Source organism: Taeniopygia guttata, chromosome 10, assembly GCF_048771995.1.
Source record: "Taeniopygia guttata chromosome 10, bTaeGut7.mat, whole genome shotgun sequence".
Taxonomy (NCBI): Eukaryota; Metazoa; Chordata; class Aves; order Passeriformes; family Estrildidae; genus Taeniopygia; species Taeniopygia guttata.
Window position 1 is genome coordinate 20,192,501 of NC_133035.1, and position 17,152 is coordinate 20,209,652.

Sequence of the window (17,152 nt, forward strand, 5' to 3'; positions counted from 1 at the left end):
GGCTGTCTTCCCACCCAGCCCACAAGCTCTAAACATGGAGCGATTCCATCTGGATGGCAGTCACTCCCAATCCCACTCTGATCCTGATGTGTCTGGGGTCAGACCTCTCCCCTTCCCATCCCAAAATCCAAACAGCTCCAGCAGATCTCCCTTTATATTGGCAGGAGGACCTGAAGATCTCCCACCACGCAGACAACACCTTGAAGAGCTTCTGCAAGTGGCAGAAGAGCATCAACGCGAAGGGAGACTCGCACCCGCTGCACCACGACGTCGCCGTGCTGCTCACCAGGTGTGGAGCCCACCCACAGCTCTGGGCTGTGGCAGCTAAAACCTCACCTGGCTGCAGGTGGGGCAGCCAGGGGAGCATCTCCTGGGAGCTGTTGAAGTCTCACTCTCCCTGCCTGGGGACCTGCATGTAAGATCTGTAATGTGAAGTCTGGGGATGTTTCCCAGTGGCTGTAACTGCTGTGGAAGGTGTCCCTGCCCATGGCAGAGGGTGGAATTAGATGATCTTTAGGATCCCTTCCAACCCAAAGCATTCCAGGAGTCTGTGAGTCCATGGACTGGTCTCAGATCTCAGGTTTAAACCTGGACACAGCTCCCAGCTGAGGTTTCCAAGCCAGGTTTTCACCGTGGCCCTGTTGCCAAGCCCCAGAAGGGCTGGATCCAGGAGCTGTACACAGGATTAACTCTCCTTTTTCCCTCAGAGGCTGGGCTTGGCAGAGGAGCCTCTGGGAAGCCCCTGACCTCCCACGGAGCTGGCAGGAATTCCTGCCTCTGGCCAAGTTTGTGTACCTTGCAGTCAAAGCCTGGTTTGAGGCTTTCAGGCTGCCGTGAGCTGGATGTTGTGGTGGTTTGGGTGATGATTCACAACCCACAGCAGCTTTATCTTCCCTGGGAGGTTGCTTTGTAGCAGAAATGAGGCACTTCAGGCCTGGTGCTTCAGTGGAGCTGTTCTTCCTGGGTGGCTGGAGCTGGAAAACCACGGCACCTCTGGGATGTGCTTCCCCAAAACATTGCTTGATTATCCCCAGCATCAGCCTTATTTACACAAGGGAATAAACGCAGCCAGCCTGGCCAGCAGCTCCATTAATCAGGCTTAATAGTGAGCTGGGGATACTGGGAGAGGAGAGGGGAAAGGGAAGGTCATAAATGTTTCCCCTGTGGAAGGATGTCGGATGTCTCTGTTCTCACTCCTGTTTGGCCGCTGTCCGTGTGCCGGGTCCTGCTGCCTTCCAACGCCCTCTCTGCTCTGTGTCTGTCTGTCTGTCCGTGTGTCCTCGTCCCCTCGGCCAAGGAAGGACATCTGTGCTGCCATGAACAGGCCCTGTGAGACCTTGGGGCTGTCCCACGTGGCCGGGATGTGCCAGCCCCACCGGAGCTGCAACATCAACGAGGACACGGGGCTGCCCCTCGCCTTCACCGTGGCCCACGAGCTGGGACACAGGTACCACCCTCTTCCTCCTCCTCCTCTGTTCTCTGCGTGCACCCTGGGGCTGGAGAAGGCACGGGGGGAAATTGGGAGATGGTTCCCAGGCGGTTCCTCATGGGTGCAAACACTCCCTTGCTCCCTGAGGGTTTCATTCCAGAGTTAAGTTTTGGGTTGTCCCAGGTTTAATGAGAACCCATAATCCGAGGCAGCCTGGAGAAATTGCACTTGTGTATTGTTTTGGGGTGGTTTTGGAGCAGGGGCTGCCCATTGAGAAGTTTTAAAGTAGGATCTGCCTGTAATACCAGCGACAGAATTTTGCTTGCCCCAGTTTCAGTTAAACTTTGACAAGATCACTTGAACATTGCAGCTCCCAATAGACATCCACGCGTGGGAAAAAAAAATAGACATTCCACAGCGTGATCTTGTGTAATATTCCTGAGTTTTCAGTGGGAAAGCTGCAGTGACAGCACGGGACAGGCTCAGGGCTGTCAGTGGCACGTCCCCAGGGCAGGTCCCTGCTCCTGTGCCGGGAGCGGGGCGGGGGCGGTGGCAGCGGTGGCTGTGGTGGTCGTGGCTCACCTCCCCTCCGTGGGCTGTGCTCTTACACAGTTTTGGGATTCAGCATGATGGAAGCAGCAATGACTGTGAGCCAGTTGGGAAAAGACCTTTCATCATGTCTCCACAGCTCCTGTATGACACGTCCCCACTCACCTGGTCCCGCTGCAGCCGCGAGTACATCACACGCTTCCTCGAGTGAGTGCTTCCTCCTCTTCCTCCTCACTGCTGGGGCTGGGGGTCAGGCCATGGGGGGCTCTTATCTCTGAGATATCTCTCTAAGTGTTGGGGCTCTTTGCCCAGAGCAGCTGTGGCTGCCCCATCCCTGGGAGTAGTGGGAGATGTCCCTGTCCATGGCACGGGGTGGGATGAGATGGGCTTTGGGGTCCCTTCCCACCAAACCATTCCACGATTCCATGGATCCTCCCTGTGCTGTGAAGGGAGGGTCAGGAGCTATTGGGGGGGCACAGGGGCTGTGGTTGCACAGATAAAACCGAAGTGTTTTCCCTCAGTGCTCTCTGCAGGTTCTGCAGAATCTCTTCAATTCTCTCTGCCTGCCACAGGCAAGCCAGACCCAGCCAAATTCTTCCCTGCCTTTGTTTATTTTTAGCACCCGTGGCTGTTTTTCAGGCTGTTGTTAGGAAGTTTCGAGGCAGCCAGCCTGGAGTTTGGTTTGTCAGCCAGTGGCTTGCACTGGAGGAACATTTTCCCCCCTTGCTGCAGGAAGGTTTGAAGGCAGAGAGGAGTAGCAAGGGGAGAGCTGGGCCAGGGGAAGCTGCCTGGGCCAGGCTCCATTCCCAAATCCAGCCTGGGACATGTGGATTGGCCCCGTGCAGGGGAATTACTGCTGATTTATGGCTTTCAGAGGAATGGAGCTTTCCCGCATCCGCAGCGCTCTTGGCCCTCTGCTTTTAACCTCCACTTGGGGATGAAGAATTTCCTGCTTGTGATGAGCCCGGGCTGCTGCGAGCTGTGATGGGGAGACAGAGCAGCTGGAAGCTCCTCTGCTGGGCTTTGGGTCTCTTTGCTCCCCCAGAAGGAGCAGCTCTTCCTTGGGAGCGGCACAGGGCCAGGCTGGCGTCTGTCACCGGCTGTGACACCCCGGGGCCAGGGCCAGCACGGGGCCAGCTCAGCCAGGAGCGGGTTGTAACGGGGTGCTGGCAGCAGAACAGGAGGGAGGGAGCCAGGAAACAGAGCCCTGCTGACCTGGGGTTGCTGGGCGTGCTTGGAACACGTTCGGAAAAGCCGCGCTCTCGGAGGACGATCGTTATTTTTTACACGAGGTAATTATTATTTCACAAACACTGCTGAATGGTGGAGCATCTGAAAGTGATTCCTGGCAGCAGCACGGCCCCAGCACTGCAGTCAGTGCCTTCAGTCAGGGTCTGCCTGGACACGAGGGCACACTGGGAGAGCTCCTGTCCCTGCTGTGGCAGCCTGTCCCCCAGGAAGGTGTCCCCTGGCTCAGGCCAGTGTAGGGTGCTGGCACAGGGTGCCCGCTGATGCTCTGGTGCTGGAGGGACCCTTCAGTCTTTGCTCTGCCTCAGACAACCAGATTTTCATCCTCTTTCCACAGTGCTGGGGCTCTTCTTGATCATCCTCCTCTTGCCAGGGCCTGCTGCCCGTGCCCTGCCCGTGCCACCCCTCTGCCAGCCCCACCAGCTCCGTGGCTGTGCAGCTGACCCTCCCCAAGCTCCAAGCTCTGCCTTTGTTTTTGTTGAATTCTGTCCTGGCTTCTTTGGACCTTTCCTCCAGTTCTCTGGGAGCTTTTGGAATTTTAATCCCGCTCTCAAATGTATCTGGAGATCCTCTCAGGCTGCTCACAGATGGGGATTTAATCACTGTTCCATCCACTCCATCCTCCAGCTTGTTAAGGAACGGGCTGGAACAGGCAGAGCAGTGCAGGCCCCTGCATCCCCTGTGGACTGGGATTTACTGCAGATCCCTGGAAGCCAGAGGGAAACTCAGGCCAATTTTTCCCTGCTTGGAGATGTGTTTTGGCCAATTGAACAGACCAGGAGAATGATTGTAAAATATTTAACAAAAAAATAGATCCTGGAAAAGCTGGAAAGCTGAGGCAGATCCCAGTCACCCCCAGACTGGACAGAGACCCCTCTGTGAGCTGGGGCAGGGCAGCTCAGAGGAACAGGAGGCTGGGGACAGCATAGGGGGGACTTGTGCTGGCACCCAAACAGGTGAAGAGTCCAGAGCAGCATGAGTGTCACACCTGGGGCTCATCCAGGATGAAGTGCTTGAGCCTGGACTTTTCCCAGTAAGGACACCTTCTGTTTTTAGAGAAAACCTTCCAAGTGTGCAGAATGGGATGAGCTTTAAGGCTCCTTCCAACCCAAACCATTCCAGGGCTCTGTGGAAACACGTGGAGAGGTGCCATGCAGCGTGCATGTGGCCTGGCACAGGCTGCAGCAGGACCTGTGTCCAGCTGCCCAACCCGTGCCCCATCCATCCCAGCTCAGCCCCACATCACCCACAGGGCTCCTGCCCTTCCCATGGGCTGGGAGCAGCAGGATGCTCCTGCTGGTGGGAGTTTGGAAGTTGAGATTTTTGATCCCCTGGGCTGCTGAAAGCAACCCAATTCCTGGTTTTTCAATAGGGAAATATCAGTATATTTCAGTGAGGATATGCATGGGAGTTTAGGGGGTGTCTCCAGCCAAGGGAGCTCTCTGCAGGTGTCCCGTGTGGAGCTCAGTGGTGGGATGGGAAAGGCAGGAGGGGTGCTGGCCCTGCTGGCATCACCCCTGGCACTGCCAGCGCCCCAGAGCAGCAGCTCTCCTGCTTCCAGCCCCTTGGCTCAAAAAGGAATCTCACTGCACGTGAATTCCGAGCCCTTCCCAATCCCAACAAACCCGAGTAATCCGATCGGCCCCCAGAGCCTTGCCAGAGCCTCGGCCTTGCTGAAAGGAGTTTGTTGGAATAACAGCCGGGCTGAGCTGGGGACAGTCCCGGCTGCGTTTGGGAAGTGCCCAGCAAGAGCAGCTGGAGCAGAGCAGGCACCGCCCGCCTCCACTGCCACCCCTGCCCACAGCAACCCTGTCCAGCCTGCTCTGAGCACGGCAGTGTCCGGCTGCTGATCATCTCTGTTCCCCCAAAATTCCTTTATTCCTCTCAGCAGGTCTGCAGGAACAGCTCTGGAGCTCCGCCAGGACATTGGTGGCTGTTGTCCCTTCTTTGTCCCTTCACTTCCCCATGTCCTGCCACGCTGGGGGGATGTGGGTGATCACTTTGGGGGGTTCCCACCCCAAAAAGGTCCCCAGAGGTGCCACTGGAGCAGCTGCAGGGACTGCAGAGCCGGGGTGTTGGTGGGAAATGCTGGTGGCTCATCCCGGGGCGTGCACCAGCTGCTGCTCCCGGCACCTGCAGAGCTGTGGGACACCACGGTGACACCGCTGTGACCTCTCTTGCAGCCGGGGCTGGGGGCTGTGCCTGGATGACCCCCCGGCCCGGGAGCTGCTGGACTTTCCCCTGGTGCCCCCGGGTGTCCTGTACGACGTGAGCCACCAGTGCCGGCTGCAGTACGGGCCCCGCTCCACCTTCTGCGACGACATGGACGTGAGGACAGGGACACGGCTGCTGGGCAGCGGGGCTCTGGGGGGGTTTGCTGAGGCTGTGCCCACCCTGCCTGAGGGAGGGATGGGCCTGTGCCCCAGGGATGGGTCTGTGCCCCAGGGATGGGTCTGTGCCCCAGGGAGGGATCTGTGCCCCAGGGAGGGATCTGTGACCAAGGGATGGGTCTGTGACCAAGGGATAGATCTGTAACCAAGGGATGGATCTGTGACCAAGGGATGGATCTGTGACCAAAGGATAGATCTGATCTGTGCCCCAGGGATGGATCTGTGACCAAGGGAGGGATCTGATCTGTGCCCCAGGGATGGGTCTGTGCCCCAGGGATGGGTCTGTGACCAAGGGATGGATCTGTGACCAAAGGATAAATCTGATCTGTGCCCCAGGGATGGATCTGTGACCAAGGGAGGGATCTGATCTGTGCCTGAGGGATGGATCTGATCTGTGCCCCAGGGATGGAAATGTGCCCCAAGGATAGATCTGATCTGTGCCCCAGGGATGGATCCAATCTGTGCCTGAGGGATGCATCTGATCTTTGACGAAGGGATGGATCTGTACCCCAGGGATGAATCTAATTTGTGCCTCAAGGAGGGATCTAATCCATGCCCAAGGGATGGATCTGTATCCCAGGAATAGATCTGATCTGTGCCTCGGGGATGGATTTGTGACCAAAGGATAGATCTGATCTGTGCCTGAGGGATGGATCTGATCTGTGCCCCAGGGAGGGCTCTTTGCCCAAAGGATGAATCTCATCCATGCTCAAAGGATGGATCTGATCTGTGCCCCGGGGAGGGCTGTGTGCCCCAGGGAGGGCTCTGTGCCCCAGGGAGGGCTCTGTGCCCCAGGGAGGGCTCTGTGCCAGGCAGGAACCGTGTCCCTCTCTTCCCACAGAGTGTCTGCAGCACGCTGTGGTGCACAGTGGGGAACACGTGTCACTCCAAGCTGGACGCGGCTGTGGACGGCACGGCCTGCGGGGAGAGCAAGGTAACGGGGGACACCCTCCCTGGCCTTGGGGAGCCCTGCTCCTGCACACACAGGGGCTCTGCAGGGTCCGTGCAGGGGTGGGCTCTGCCCAAACACCCGCTGCCCCCGCAGGGACTGCCCTCAGGGAAGGGGACTCACTGGGATCACTTGAATCACCCGCAGTTAATGGCAGGAGAGACAAGGCTGGTTCTGCTGCCGTGGTGGATGCTCCTCCCTGGGATCTTTCCCACTCTGAGCCCCTCTGGGCTGACACTGGGCTGTGGATCCCCCTGCTGAGGGGTCTCTGTGGAGCTTTGGCTTTGTTGCCTCCCTCAAATCCTCAGACAACCCAAACACCTCTGAGTTTCCTGTGGCTTGAGGCGCTCCAGGCGGTGGCAGAGCCCAGCTGACCCCTCCATGCAAGCACAGCAGGGATTTCCATGGGACAATCCGTGTGCTCAGGGCTCCCCACCCTTAACCTGTTGTTCTCCTCCTGTCCCTGCAGTGGTGCTTCAACGGCGAGTGCGTTCCCGTGGGCTTCCGGCCCGAGCCCATCGACGGCGCCTGGAGCGCCTGGAGCTCCTGGGCCTCGTGCTCCCGCAGCTGTGGGGCAGGAGTGCAGAGTGCTGAGCGGCACTGCAGCCACCCCACGTAAGCCAGCCCTGAGCCCAGGAGGGACAGAGCGCCGGGGTGGTTTGGGCTGGGAGGGACTGGCTCCATCCCCTGCCCTGGGGTGACTCAAACAAAGGGCAGAGGCTCCACAGGGATGTTAAACATACCCAGTGTCCTTTGGTGACAGAGCAGCAAACCAGGCATTCTTGGAGCCTGATTCAGAGCTGTTTTGAAAAACCCTGCTGCAGTTTATCACCCTGCTGCATTGCATCAGCCAGTGCTGGCTGGAAGTGTCCGGGCACTGCTGGAGGAGCTGCCATCTCCATCCTGGGCTTTCTGCTGATCCAGCTGCTCCCCAGATGTCCTCTTGGTCACAAATCCCTGCTGCACTGGATTCAGCCAAAACCCCTGGCTTGCCCTGGTGTCAGAGCAGCCTGGGATGGGGAGGAAAAGGGCTTTGTAGTGGTGTTCCAGGGGAGTTGCTTTTCCATGGCATGGGGCACTCTGGCAGCCCCAGGAGTGAGCTCCTGACCTTCCCAGACGTGTTCTGCCCATCCTCTACCTCGGGTGAGTTTGGTACATGCTGCTGGGCTCTTGAGGGAAGTGCTCTGTCTGATCAGGACCTGGATTTATGTTTGACATAAACTCTGTGGCAGAGGTGCTGTGGTGGTTTGTGGAGTGTTCCAAACACAGCTGTGGACAGGCAGGAGAGCAAACACTGGGAATTTCCTGGGCAGTTGTTTGCTTTGGCCACTGGAGGTAAATCTTCAGCTTTGCCCTTGGGATGAAGTGAGAAAATGTGTGCTGGGCATCCCCCCCTCGCACATCCATTCCTCAGGGCCAAGTGTGTAAACACAGCCCTAAAATAATCACTAGCTTCATTCCCTTCAGCAGAGTGTGTCCAGGAGAAGGAATTCTCGTGAGGTCACTGGGCCATGGGTGGTGTGACCAAAGGAGAAGGCAGTATAGCAGGAGGTGGTGGCCGTGTTGGGAGGCTCTGCTGGCATCTGAGAAAAGCACTGTTGTGCTTCCCAAGTCTCTGTTGCTCTGAAAAGTCCAGTGTCAGCTTTGCCATTCCCTGGGGCAGTAGAGGAGCAGAGTCAGGAGCACTCCTGTGTGGGATGGAGAGCAGCTCCTCCAGAGCAGCTGCAGGAGGGGCTCCGGGCTGGACGGGGCTCGGCGCAGCCTGGGCTGTGGGAGGTGTCCCTGCCCATGGCAGGGGTGGAACAGGGATGGACTTTAGGGTCCCTTCCGACCCAAAGCAGTCACAGCTCTGTGACTCGGAGGTCTGTGCTCTCCCAGCCCTGTGACTCGTGTTCCCCCCCAGGCCCAAGTACGGGGGCCGGTACTGCCTGGGCGAGCGGAAGCGGTTCCGCATCTGCAACGTGCGGCGCTGCCCCCCGGACAAGCCCTCCTTCCGCCAGGTCCAGTGCAGCCACTTCAACCCCATGCTCTACAAAGGGAAGCTCTACAAGTGGACACCAGTGCCCAACAGCAGTGAGTGATGGGCAGAGACCCCAAACCTGGAGAGGCTCGGGCACAGCCGGAGCTGGCCGCTGGTGTCCCAGCCTGGCCTGGCAGCCCGCTCCTGCTGTGTTTTGTGTTTGGCCCTGGGCTGGCGGGGTTGGTTTGTGCTTTGGGGGTTGATCTGTGCTTTGGGGGTGGCCCCAGGGCTGAGTGTGTGCCTGTTCCCAGTGAACCCCTGCGAGCTGCACTGCCGGCCCGAGCACGAGTACTTTGCGGAGAAGCTGCGGGACGCGGTGGTGGATGGGACGCCCTGCTACGACAGCGACGCCAGCCGTGATGTCTGCATCAACGGCATCTGCAAGGTGGGGCTGGGGGCACCCAGGGACACCCCGCGGCAGGGCAGCACCCACTCTTGGGCGCTCAGCGTCCCCTCTCATGCTGAGCTCGCTCCTTTTGCCATTCCCCACTTGGAGAGCGTTGCTGGCTCCCGTGGGGTGGTGGGACGGGCTGTGTCAGCCTCTGTGCTGGCCTCAGGGAGCCAGAGCACAGCCCAGGATGATGCAACCTGGAGCAACCTTGGAGCACCCTGATCTCAGGGAAGGTGTCCCTGCCCATGGCAGGGGCTGGAGCTGGATTGCCTTGAACGTCCCTTCCAAGCCACGCCACCCCAGGGTGCTGTGAAACCCTCGGGGATGGTGCTGGGAGGGACTGGGAGATGCTGGCGTGGGGCTGACGGGGCTCCCTTGCAGAACGTGGGCTGTGACTACGAGATCGACTCGCACGCCGTGGAGGATCGCTGCGGGGTCTGCCACGGGGACGGCTCCACCTGCCACACCGTGCACAAGACCTTCGAGGACAGCGAGGGGCTGGGTAAGGGCACCTCCTGCTGTCCCCAGAGCACCCCGTGCCTGCTCCAGCACAGCTGGGCTGCTGCTGCTCCTTCGGAAGGGCAGTTTAATTCCAACTTGTCGATATTTTGGGGATAAGAGAGCAGGGAGCTCAGGTGGGCTCAGGGCTGGGTAGGGCTTGGTGCCCACTGTTGCCTTACAGAGATGCAAGGATTGGCTCAGTGCTGGCACCCATGGGACACAGCTCCCACCCAAGGACAAAAATCATCTCAGACACCTCTGACTGCACCAAGACCAATGTTTGGTTCCACTCCCAGGCTATGTGGACATTGGGATTATCCCTGTGGGAGCCAGGGAGATCCGGATTGAAGAAGTGGCCGAAGCCGGGAATTTCCTGGCGCTGCGGAGCGAGGACCCGGAGAAGTATTTCCTGAATGGTGGCTGGACCATCCAGTGGAACGGGGACTACAGGGTGGCAGGGACCACCTTCACCTACAAGAGGACGGGGAACTGGGAGAACCTCACCTCTCCCGGGCCGACCGTGGAGCCCGTGTGGATCCAGGTAGGATGGATCCCGCTCTCCTTGTGGGGCTGAGCTGCCGTGGTCCCTCACGGCTCTCCCTGCATCCAGGGGATGGGCTCTGCCCCTCCTCGGGGTGTGTTTCTCTGGGAGCCAACGCTGGAGCAGCCAAGCACACCCTGCCAGCCCGGGGAGTGTTCCCAGCCCACACCACTTGCAGCTGAGCCTCATCCCCTTCGCAGCATTCCGCAGAATATTTACACAGGAGAGGGAGTGTGAGGAGAAAGGGGAAAGGCCTCAGGAAACGGCTCTATCTTATCACAAGCAGAGAAAAAGCCCTGCTGCTTCTGCTGGGCTGGACAGTCAGGAGTGAGGGAGCTGCCAGCTCATGCAAAGCTGTTGGAGTCAATATCCTTGTGACCGTGAGGCCAAGCCTTCCTCTGCAGGAGCCAGTGCGAACTGTCCCACGCATGATGGCACAGCTGGCACCAGGCTGAAATACCCCGTGGGGCCAGCTGCGGTGCAGAGGTGGTGGTGGCCACGGAGCTGCATCCCATGGAGCCCCAGGATCCCCCACCCTGCAGTCGTGGCTCAGCCCCACACACTCCCCAGAACATCCCTGCCTTTGCCACAACCTCCTCCTGCCTGTCCTTGAGCAGGATCCCGGGCCCGCTGCTGGTAGTGGGAATGCCGGCGTGCTCGGCACCCACAGATCACTTTCTGGGATTCATAACCTAATTAAAACCTGTGGACAGCAACGTTTCGATGTTCGTGGAGAGGTTTTGGAAAGACGCCCTGGCTCCCACCAAAGCTCCAAGAACAACAAAGCTTTGGCAATAATGGGAGTGCTTAGGCTAAGAAAAACAGGGATGAACTCCCGGCCCTCGCGAGCGCGGGCGGCGCTTCCAGCAGGGCTTGTGTCAACCACAGGAGCCCCTCTGGAGTGGGAGGATTTAGGAAATTCCACCCGTGGGCAGGGACACCTTCCCCAAACCGGGTTACTCCAAATCCCATCCAGCTCTGTCGGGGAGCTGGGCACAGGGTCACGTCCTTCTGGCCCTGCTGGGCAGCTCCTTCACCCTGAGCAGCCCCCGGTGCAGTGCCACCCCCACTGCCCTGCCCCTGTCCCCTGTGTCCCCCAGCTGCTGTTCACCCCCTCTGTGTCCCCTGTGTCCCCCAGCTGCTGTTCCAGGAGACCAACCCCGGGGTGAGGTACCAGTACACGATCCAGCGCCCGGCCGACAGCGAGAACGAGGTGGAGCAGCCCGAGTTCCTGTGGCGCTTCGGCTCCTGGACCACCTGCACGGCCACCTGCGGGACAGGTGAGTGCACCCCCGGGACACCCGCTCCGGGCAGTGGGGCCTTTGAAATTCCTGGCCTTGCGTTTCACGAGGCCTTAGGGGAAGAAGAAAGGGACATCTGCTGAGGTCAGGGCCGTGGTGCTCAGCAGGAACCCCAGGGCTTTATCAGCGCTGTGCTCCCTGCTCGGTGTCCTGTTACCCAGCACGGGATGGAGACAAAAGAGCTTCAGAGAAATCAGGGAGTGAGGAAGGTCTCCTGCCTGGCTGGGCCTCTCCACGGGGGGAGGATAACCCAGGGTTTTATGGAGAGCACTGGGGTCCCACAGTGTCCGTGTGTGGACATTTGTTTCCCCCTCCTGCACCACTGGCTGGGTACCCCAGGGTCCCCAGGGCAGCTTTTGGGGCAGCTGGTGCAGAGGGACATTTCTGGAACGCTGCCGGGGGAGGCTGGGAGCAGCAAGCACTTCCTCGAGAGCAGCTGGCACTGGAAAAAAGGGGAATTCAAGGACACTTGTGCTTTCTAGGTAGCACAGAGTGCCAGCACATGGGCTTTGTTTAGAACCAGCTTTTCTGTGTGTGACTGGAGTGCTTGGCTTCCAGAACAGAAGGGAAATAGAGGAGTGAATCAGGCAGGAGTCGGGTGAGGGTGAGCAGCTGGAGGAGGGCTGAGCCCCTCTTCCTGCCCTGAGTGGTGATGTGAGATGAGATGTGGATTTGGGAGAGCTCACAATGAGCACTGCTGAGTCCCACTGTAAGCTCCCAAGTGCTTGCCCAGAGCCCAGCTCAGCAGCTTCAGCAGGGCTCTGTCAGCCCAATGGGAAGAAATGCTGATGTCTGACTCAGTTCAGAAGGCTGAATGATTTCTTTATTATAACTATGGCTAAAATACAGTAATATACTATATAAAAAGGAAGATACTAAAACTACATACTAGTTTCTCTAACTCTAACACAACTCGTGACCCTCTCTGAGAGCCCAGCCCCAGGTGGGTTGGATTGGCCATCAGGCTCAAACAATCCTCACCAGAATCCAACCCAGCACTCACCCCAGGTAAACAATTCTCCAAACACATTCCACATGGGAAAAACAAGGAGCAGAAATAGAAATTGTTTTCTCTTTCATTTCATCTCTGTGCACCTCTATGAAAAATCCCGAGAGGGAGAGCAATGTGCTTGCCACAGCCTCCTGTCACCTGCTGGGCTGGGTTTCCAAAGCCGTGCCGGTGCCCCCAGGGTGCCTGTGGGTGCCCCGGGGGTGCCCTCAGTGCCCCCCCACCCGCAGGGGTGCAGCGGCAGGTCGTGCACTGCGTGGAGAGGCTGGCGGGCCTGGTGGAGGAGCGGTTCTGCGACGCGCTCACGCGCCCCGACGACCAGCAGCGCACCTGCAGCGAGGAGCCCTGCCCCGCCAGGTGCCAGCCGCCCTGCTTCCTCCCCTCCATTGCCCTGGGTTGGGCCATGGCAGCATCCCTGGGGCTGCCTGATGGCCACAGGGCATTGCCTGCCCACAGGCAGAGCCTCACGGGACCCCCATCCTGGCAGGATGCTCCTCTCTGCCTCTGTGCACATACCCCTGGCACAGCTCAGGGACTGCCCCATCCCTGACCCTCTGTGCGAGCCCCCAGACCTTGGGCTGACACATTTGGGATCCTCCTTTCCCCATGGCCTCACGAGATGGGCAGTGGGATGGATCCTGGGGCACGGCTGCTTGCTCTGGCTGAGACCTTTCTCTCCCCTTTCTCTCCCCTTTCTCTCCCCTTTCTCTCCCCTTTCTCTCCCCTTTCTCTCCCCTTTCTCTCCCCTTTCTCTCCCCTTTCTCTCCCCTTTCTCTCCCCTTTCTCTCCCCTTTCTCTCCCCTTTCTCTCCCCTTTCTCTCCCCTTTCTCTCCCCTTTCTCTCCCCTTTCTCTCCCCTTTCTCTCCCCTTTCTCTCCCCTTTCCCTTTCCCCACACAGGTGGTGGGTGGGTGAGTGGCAGAAGTGCTCAGCCTCGTGTGGCCGGGCAGGGCTGATGAAGAGGACGGTGCTGTGCATCCAGAGCGTGGGGCTGGACGAGCAGAGGGCCCTGCAGCCAGCAGACTGCCAGCACCTCGCCAAGCCGGATGCCACCGCGCCCTGCCACCCTGAGGTCCCCTGCCCCTCCCCGTGGGCTGTGGGCAACTGGTCTGAGGTGAGAGGGCACACTGGGGATGTCCCAGCGCCTTGCAAAGGGGTGGGAGCTGGAGACAGGGATCCCCGGACACCTCAGCCTGCCCCAGAGCAGTGGGTGTGCTCCTGCTGCAGAAATCCATGGGCTGTGTCCCCATGGGCTCAGCAGCTCCCAGGGATGGGAGTTCCATTGCTTGGAGAGGTCTCAGGCTGAGGAAGGGGCACTGGGCAGTTTAATTCTACCCCAGCTCCCAGGGATGGGAGTTCCATTGCTTGGAGAGGTCTCAGGCTGAGGAAGGGGCGTTGGGCAGTTTAACTCTGCCCCAGCTCCCAGGGATGGGAATTCCATTGCTTGGAGAGGTCTCAGGATGAGGAAGGGGCACTGGGCAGTTTAATTCTACCCCAGCTCCCAGGGATGGGAGTTCCATTGCTTGGAGAGGTCTCAGGGTGAGGAAGGGGTGTTGGGCAGTTTAACTCTGCCCCAGCCCTGGGCTTTGCTCCATGCTTGGAACAAGGAGGGCAGAAAGGTTTTCAGCTGGACATGGCTTGGAACGGCCTGGTGTAGTGGAAGCTGTCCCTGCCCACGGCAGGGGGTGGAACTGGATGATCTTCAAGGTCCCTTCCAATCCAAATGATTCCATGGGGTGATTAATGGTGACACTCTCTGCAGGCTAGATCTATTTTTGTGGTTTTGTGAATCAGCTTAACCACGGGCTGAGGGTTTCAACCAGAAAATGATAACTCCTAATTTAAACAGTCATTCCAAAAGTGTTCAGAGTGAAGACAAATATCAGGAGAGAAAGGAGAGAGCCTGGGAACAGAGCTTGTTGCTAAGGAACAAATGGAATCAAATGTGAGCAGAGGATTTGAAGGCAAGATGAGAGCGAGTTGGAAATATTTTTCTAGGGGCCCACAAAAGCCACAATTAAGGGCTGAGAAAGATGGATGCAATGATTTAAAGGGAAAATTATGGCTTGTTGGTGGGTCAGTGCTGGGCAGGGCAGCCCCAGCCCTCACTGATGGTCTCTGTGGCGTTGGCGCCAGTGGATGTGTGAGCCCTGGAGAAATGTGTTTGGGATTTTGAGGTTCTGCAATTTTTCTATCCTCTAATTTAAAGGGAGAGCCCTCTTTCTTTTCCATTCCCACCACCACCATAATTAGGGGGATTGGAGGGGCTTGGAAGCTTCCCAGAGCCGTGGTCCTTCTGTCAGCAGCACCGGCAGGGTGGGGCAGCTCTGCAGGCAGGAGCAGCGTGCCCGTGTGGCACTGGAGCTCCTGGCCCTGCCAGAGGGGCTCTTGGGGCTTTGGGTGGCCCACAGCTGCTGCAGCACTGGGACTGGGTGCCTCAGGAGCGCCCCAAAGCCCTGCACACCCAGCTCTGTGGAGGTTCCAGAGAAGCTGGTTTGTTTTCTGGTTGTTGTTCTGCAGGGGAGCAGCTCCTCACAGCCCTCTCGCAGGTGTTGGTGTGTGCCAGGGTTTGATTCCAGCTCCAGAAATGCCACGTGGTGTTACCAGAGAGTCCTGCAATGCTCCTGGGTGGAAGGGACCTTAAAGCTCATCTGGTTCATGGGCAGGGACACCTTTCACAAGTCTGGCTCCAAGCTCCAAATGCAGCAGAAAATGCCACTGTTCTCCTTTGCAGCTTCTCAGTTTCTTTTGTAGTGACCCAACTCAAAGAGCCCATTATGGGGGGATGGTGTGTCCCCAACAAAGCTCCTCCCTGACCTTTGCTTTTTCCCTACTGGGACAACACCCATGTTGTTATTCCCTGCCTCAAAGAATGCTCTTCCAGAAGAAGAGATGCAATTCATGGCAATAGGTCACAGGAAAGGCCTATTAGCTCATCTCACCCCTGCCCTTCCCAGCCTCCATCTCCCGGGAAAACGGTTTTTGGCTGGAGAGCAGGTCAGGGATCACCCTGAGCAAAGTCCCCACAGCTCCAGCCCTGCTGTGGCACGGGGGGCAGCCCCAGAGGGGTTTGGGCAGCAATGCTCTGCTTGCTGGGATGAGCAGTACCCCGGGTGGGACTGGCACAGGAGCTGTCTGGGGTGGTGGGAGCTGGCACAGGGACACAGAGCCCTGTGCCCAAAGCCCTGTGGAGCCCTGGCACCACTCCAGCCGTGCCCCACAGACCTGTCCTTGTCTCTTCCCTCCCCAGTGCTCCGTGACCTGTGGCAACGGGACCCAGCGGCGCCCGGTGCACTGCAGCAGCAGCAGCAGCAGCAGCAGCAGCAGCAGCAGCAGCAGCAGCAGTGGCAGCAGCAGCAGCAGCAGCAGCAGCAGCAGCAGCAGCAGCAGCAGCAGCGGGGCCCCGTGTGACCCTGCCCAGAGACCCAGCCCCGAGAGGCTTTGCTCCTTGCCACAGTGCCACCACAACTGGGACAGCGGCCCCGACTGGTCCGGCAGCGGCTCCTCCAGCAGGGAGATATTTAATGAAATCCATTACATCCCCAGCAACCACATTCCTGAATTTAACCCCTCAATCCCAAACATCCCGGAGTCCAACGATGTCAATGTCATCACCGAGGAGGACTTCTCAGCCAGGAAAGGAAATGTCTTTGTCGATGATTTTTACTACGATTATAACTTTATCAACTTCCACGAGGATCTGTCTTACTATCCCTTCACGGAGAAGGAGAGCAAAGGCGAGGAGCCGAAGGCAGAGCTGAGCCCTGCTGGCACGGGGGGGCCCTGGGAGCTGCCCACCGAGGCCCTGCTCACCACCGGGCTGGGAGGAGAGAGCCAGGAGCAGCCAGGCACCGAGGAGGGACCCGCTCCTGCTCCTGCGGACGGGCGAGACACAGAGCCCGGGGATTTAGCCACCAACGACCTCCTGAGCGTGGTCCCCGAGGATGTGGGATCAGCCACTCCAAGCTACACCACCCCTGGCTTTTTGGGTGAGGAGGAGGAGGGTGCAGTGCCTATGCCCCACTCTGAGCACCTCCCGCCCACCCAGAGCTCCGAGACCCACGGCTCTGCACAGCAGGGCCCCGTGCCCCGGGCTGAGCCCCACGGAGCTGTGCCCTCCAGGAGCAGCCTTGGGCAGGATGGCCCCTCTCCCGGGGGTCCCCAGCCAGCCAGCCTGGGCTGGGACAGTGCCTGGCTGGATGTGCCCCATGGGCCAGGAGCACGGGCCAGCAGGGACCCTGTGGGCACACAGGGACATGGCACAGCCCAGTCTGCAGGGAGAGGCCCCGGGGACTCCGGGGAAATGGCTCTGGCCACCAGCAGTGACCCCAGGGGTGCAGCCCCACGGCCCAGCGAGCAGCACGGGTGGGCAGGAATGGAGACGCTGGGCACGTGGGCAGGAGGGCAATCCCATGGCATGGAGAGGGCAGATGCTGTGGGACAGGGAGGGCACCAGCCAGAGCTCCACACCCCCACAGCCCCCACCTCAACCCCCTCGGTGGCCACAACAGCCCCTCCAGTGTCCCTGTCCCCTGCCATGCCCGGGACGGCCACCCAGCTCACCTCCAGTGGCCTCAGCCAGCAGGACACCCTGGTCCCAGTCGTGCCCACAGCCCCAGCTCGTGGCCCACCTGCCCACACAGCAGGGGTCCCCCTGGAATGGGGGACAGAGGGGGTGTCCCAGCACCCGGGTCTGGCATCGCCCCGCACCGAGCTGACCTCCCATGGGACCCCACTCAGCGTCCCTGCACCGAGGGACCCCTCACCGTGGGCACCCCCAGGGACATCAACGAGGGACCCTTCACCACGGGCACCCCCAGGAACAC

At 59.3% G+C, this 17,152-nt stretch overlaps 1 protein-coding gene across 1 annotated transcript in view; it reads left to right on the plus strand.

The window, feature by feature from the left end:
* ADAMTS7 (ADAM metallopeptidase with thrombospondin type 1 motif 7) overlaps window positions 1-17,152 on the plus strand; it is a 35,905-nt gene that overhangs the window by 7,613 nt on the left and 11,140 nt on the right. The window contains exons 6-19 of the mRNA XM_072933929.1: window positions 165-289; window positions 1,298-1,447; window positions 2,042-2,185; window positions 5,410-5,554; window positions 6,458-6,550; window positions 7,035-7,180; window positions 8,469-8,638; window positions 8,837-8,970; window positions 9,358-9,478; window positions 9,774-10,018; window positions 11,157-11,298; window positions 12,559-12,685; window positions 13,227-13,440; window positions 15,577-17,073. Coding sequence (XP_072790030.1) covers window positions 165-289; window positions 1,298-1,447; window positions 2,042-2,185; window positions 5,410-5,554; window positions 6,458-6,550; window positions 7,035-7,180; window positions 8,469-8,638; window positions 8,837-8,970; window positions 9,358-9,478; window positions 9,774-10,018; window positions 11,157-11,298; window positions 12,559-12,685; window positions 13,227-13,440; window positions 15,577-17,073 — 3,453 coding nt within the window. The remainder of the gene's footprint in view (window positions 1-164; window positions 290-1,297; window positions 1,448-2,041; window positions 2,186-5,409; window positions 5,555-6,457; window positions 6,551-7,034; window positions 7,181-8,468; window positions 8,639-8,836; window positions 8,971-9,357; window positions 9,479-9,773; window positions 10,019-11,156; window positions 11,299-12,558; window positions 12,686-13,226; window positions 13,441-15,576; window positions 17,074-17,152) is intronic.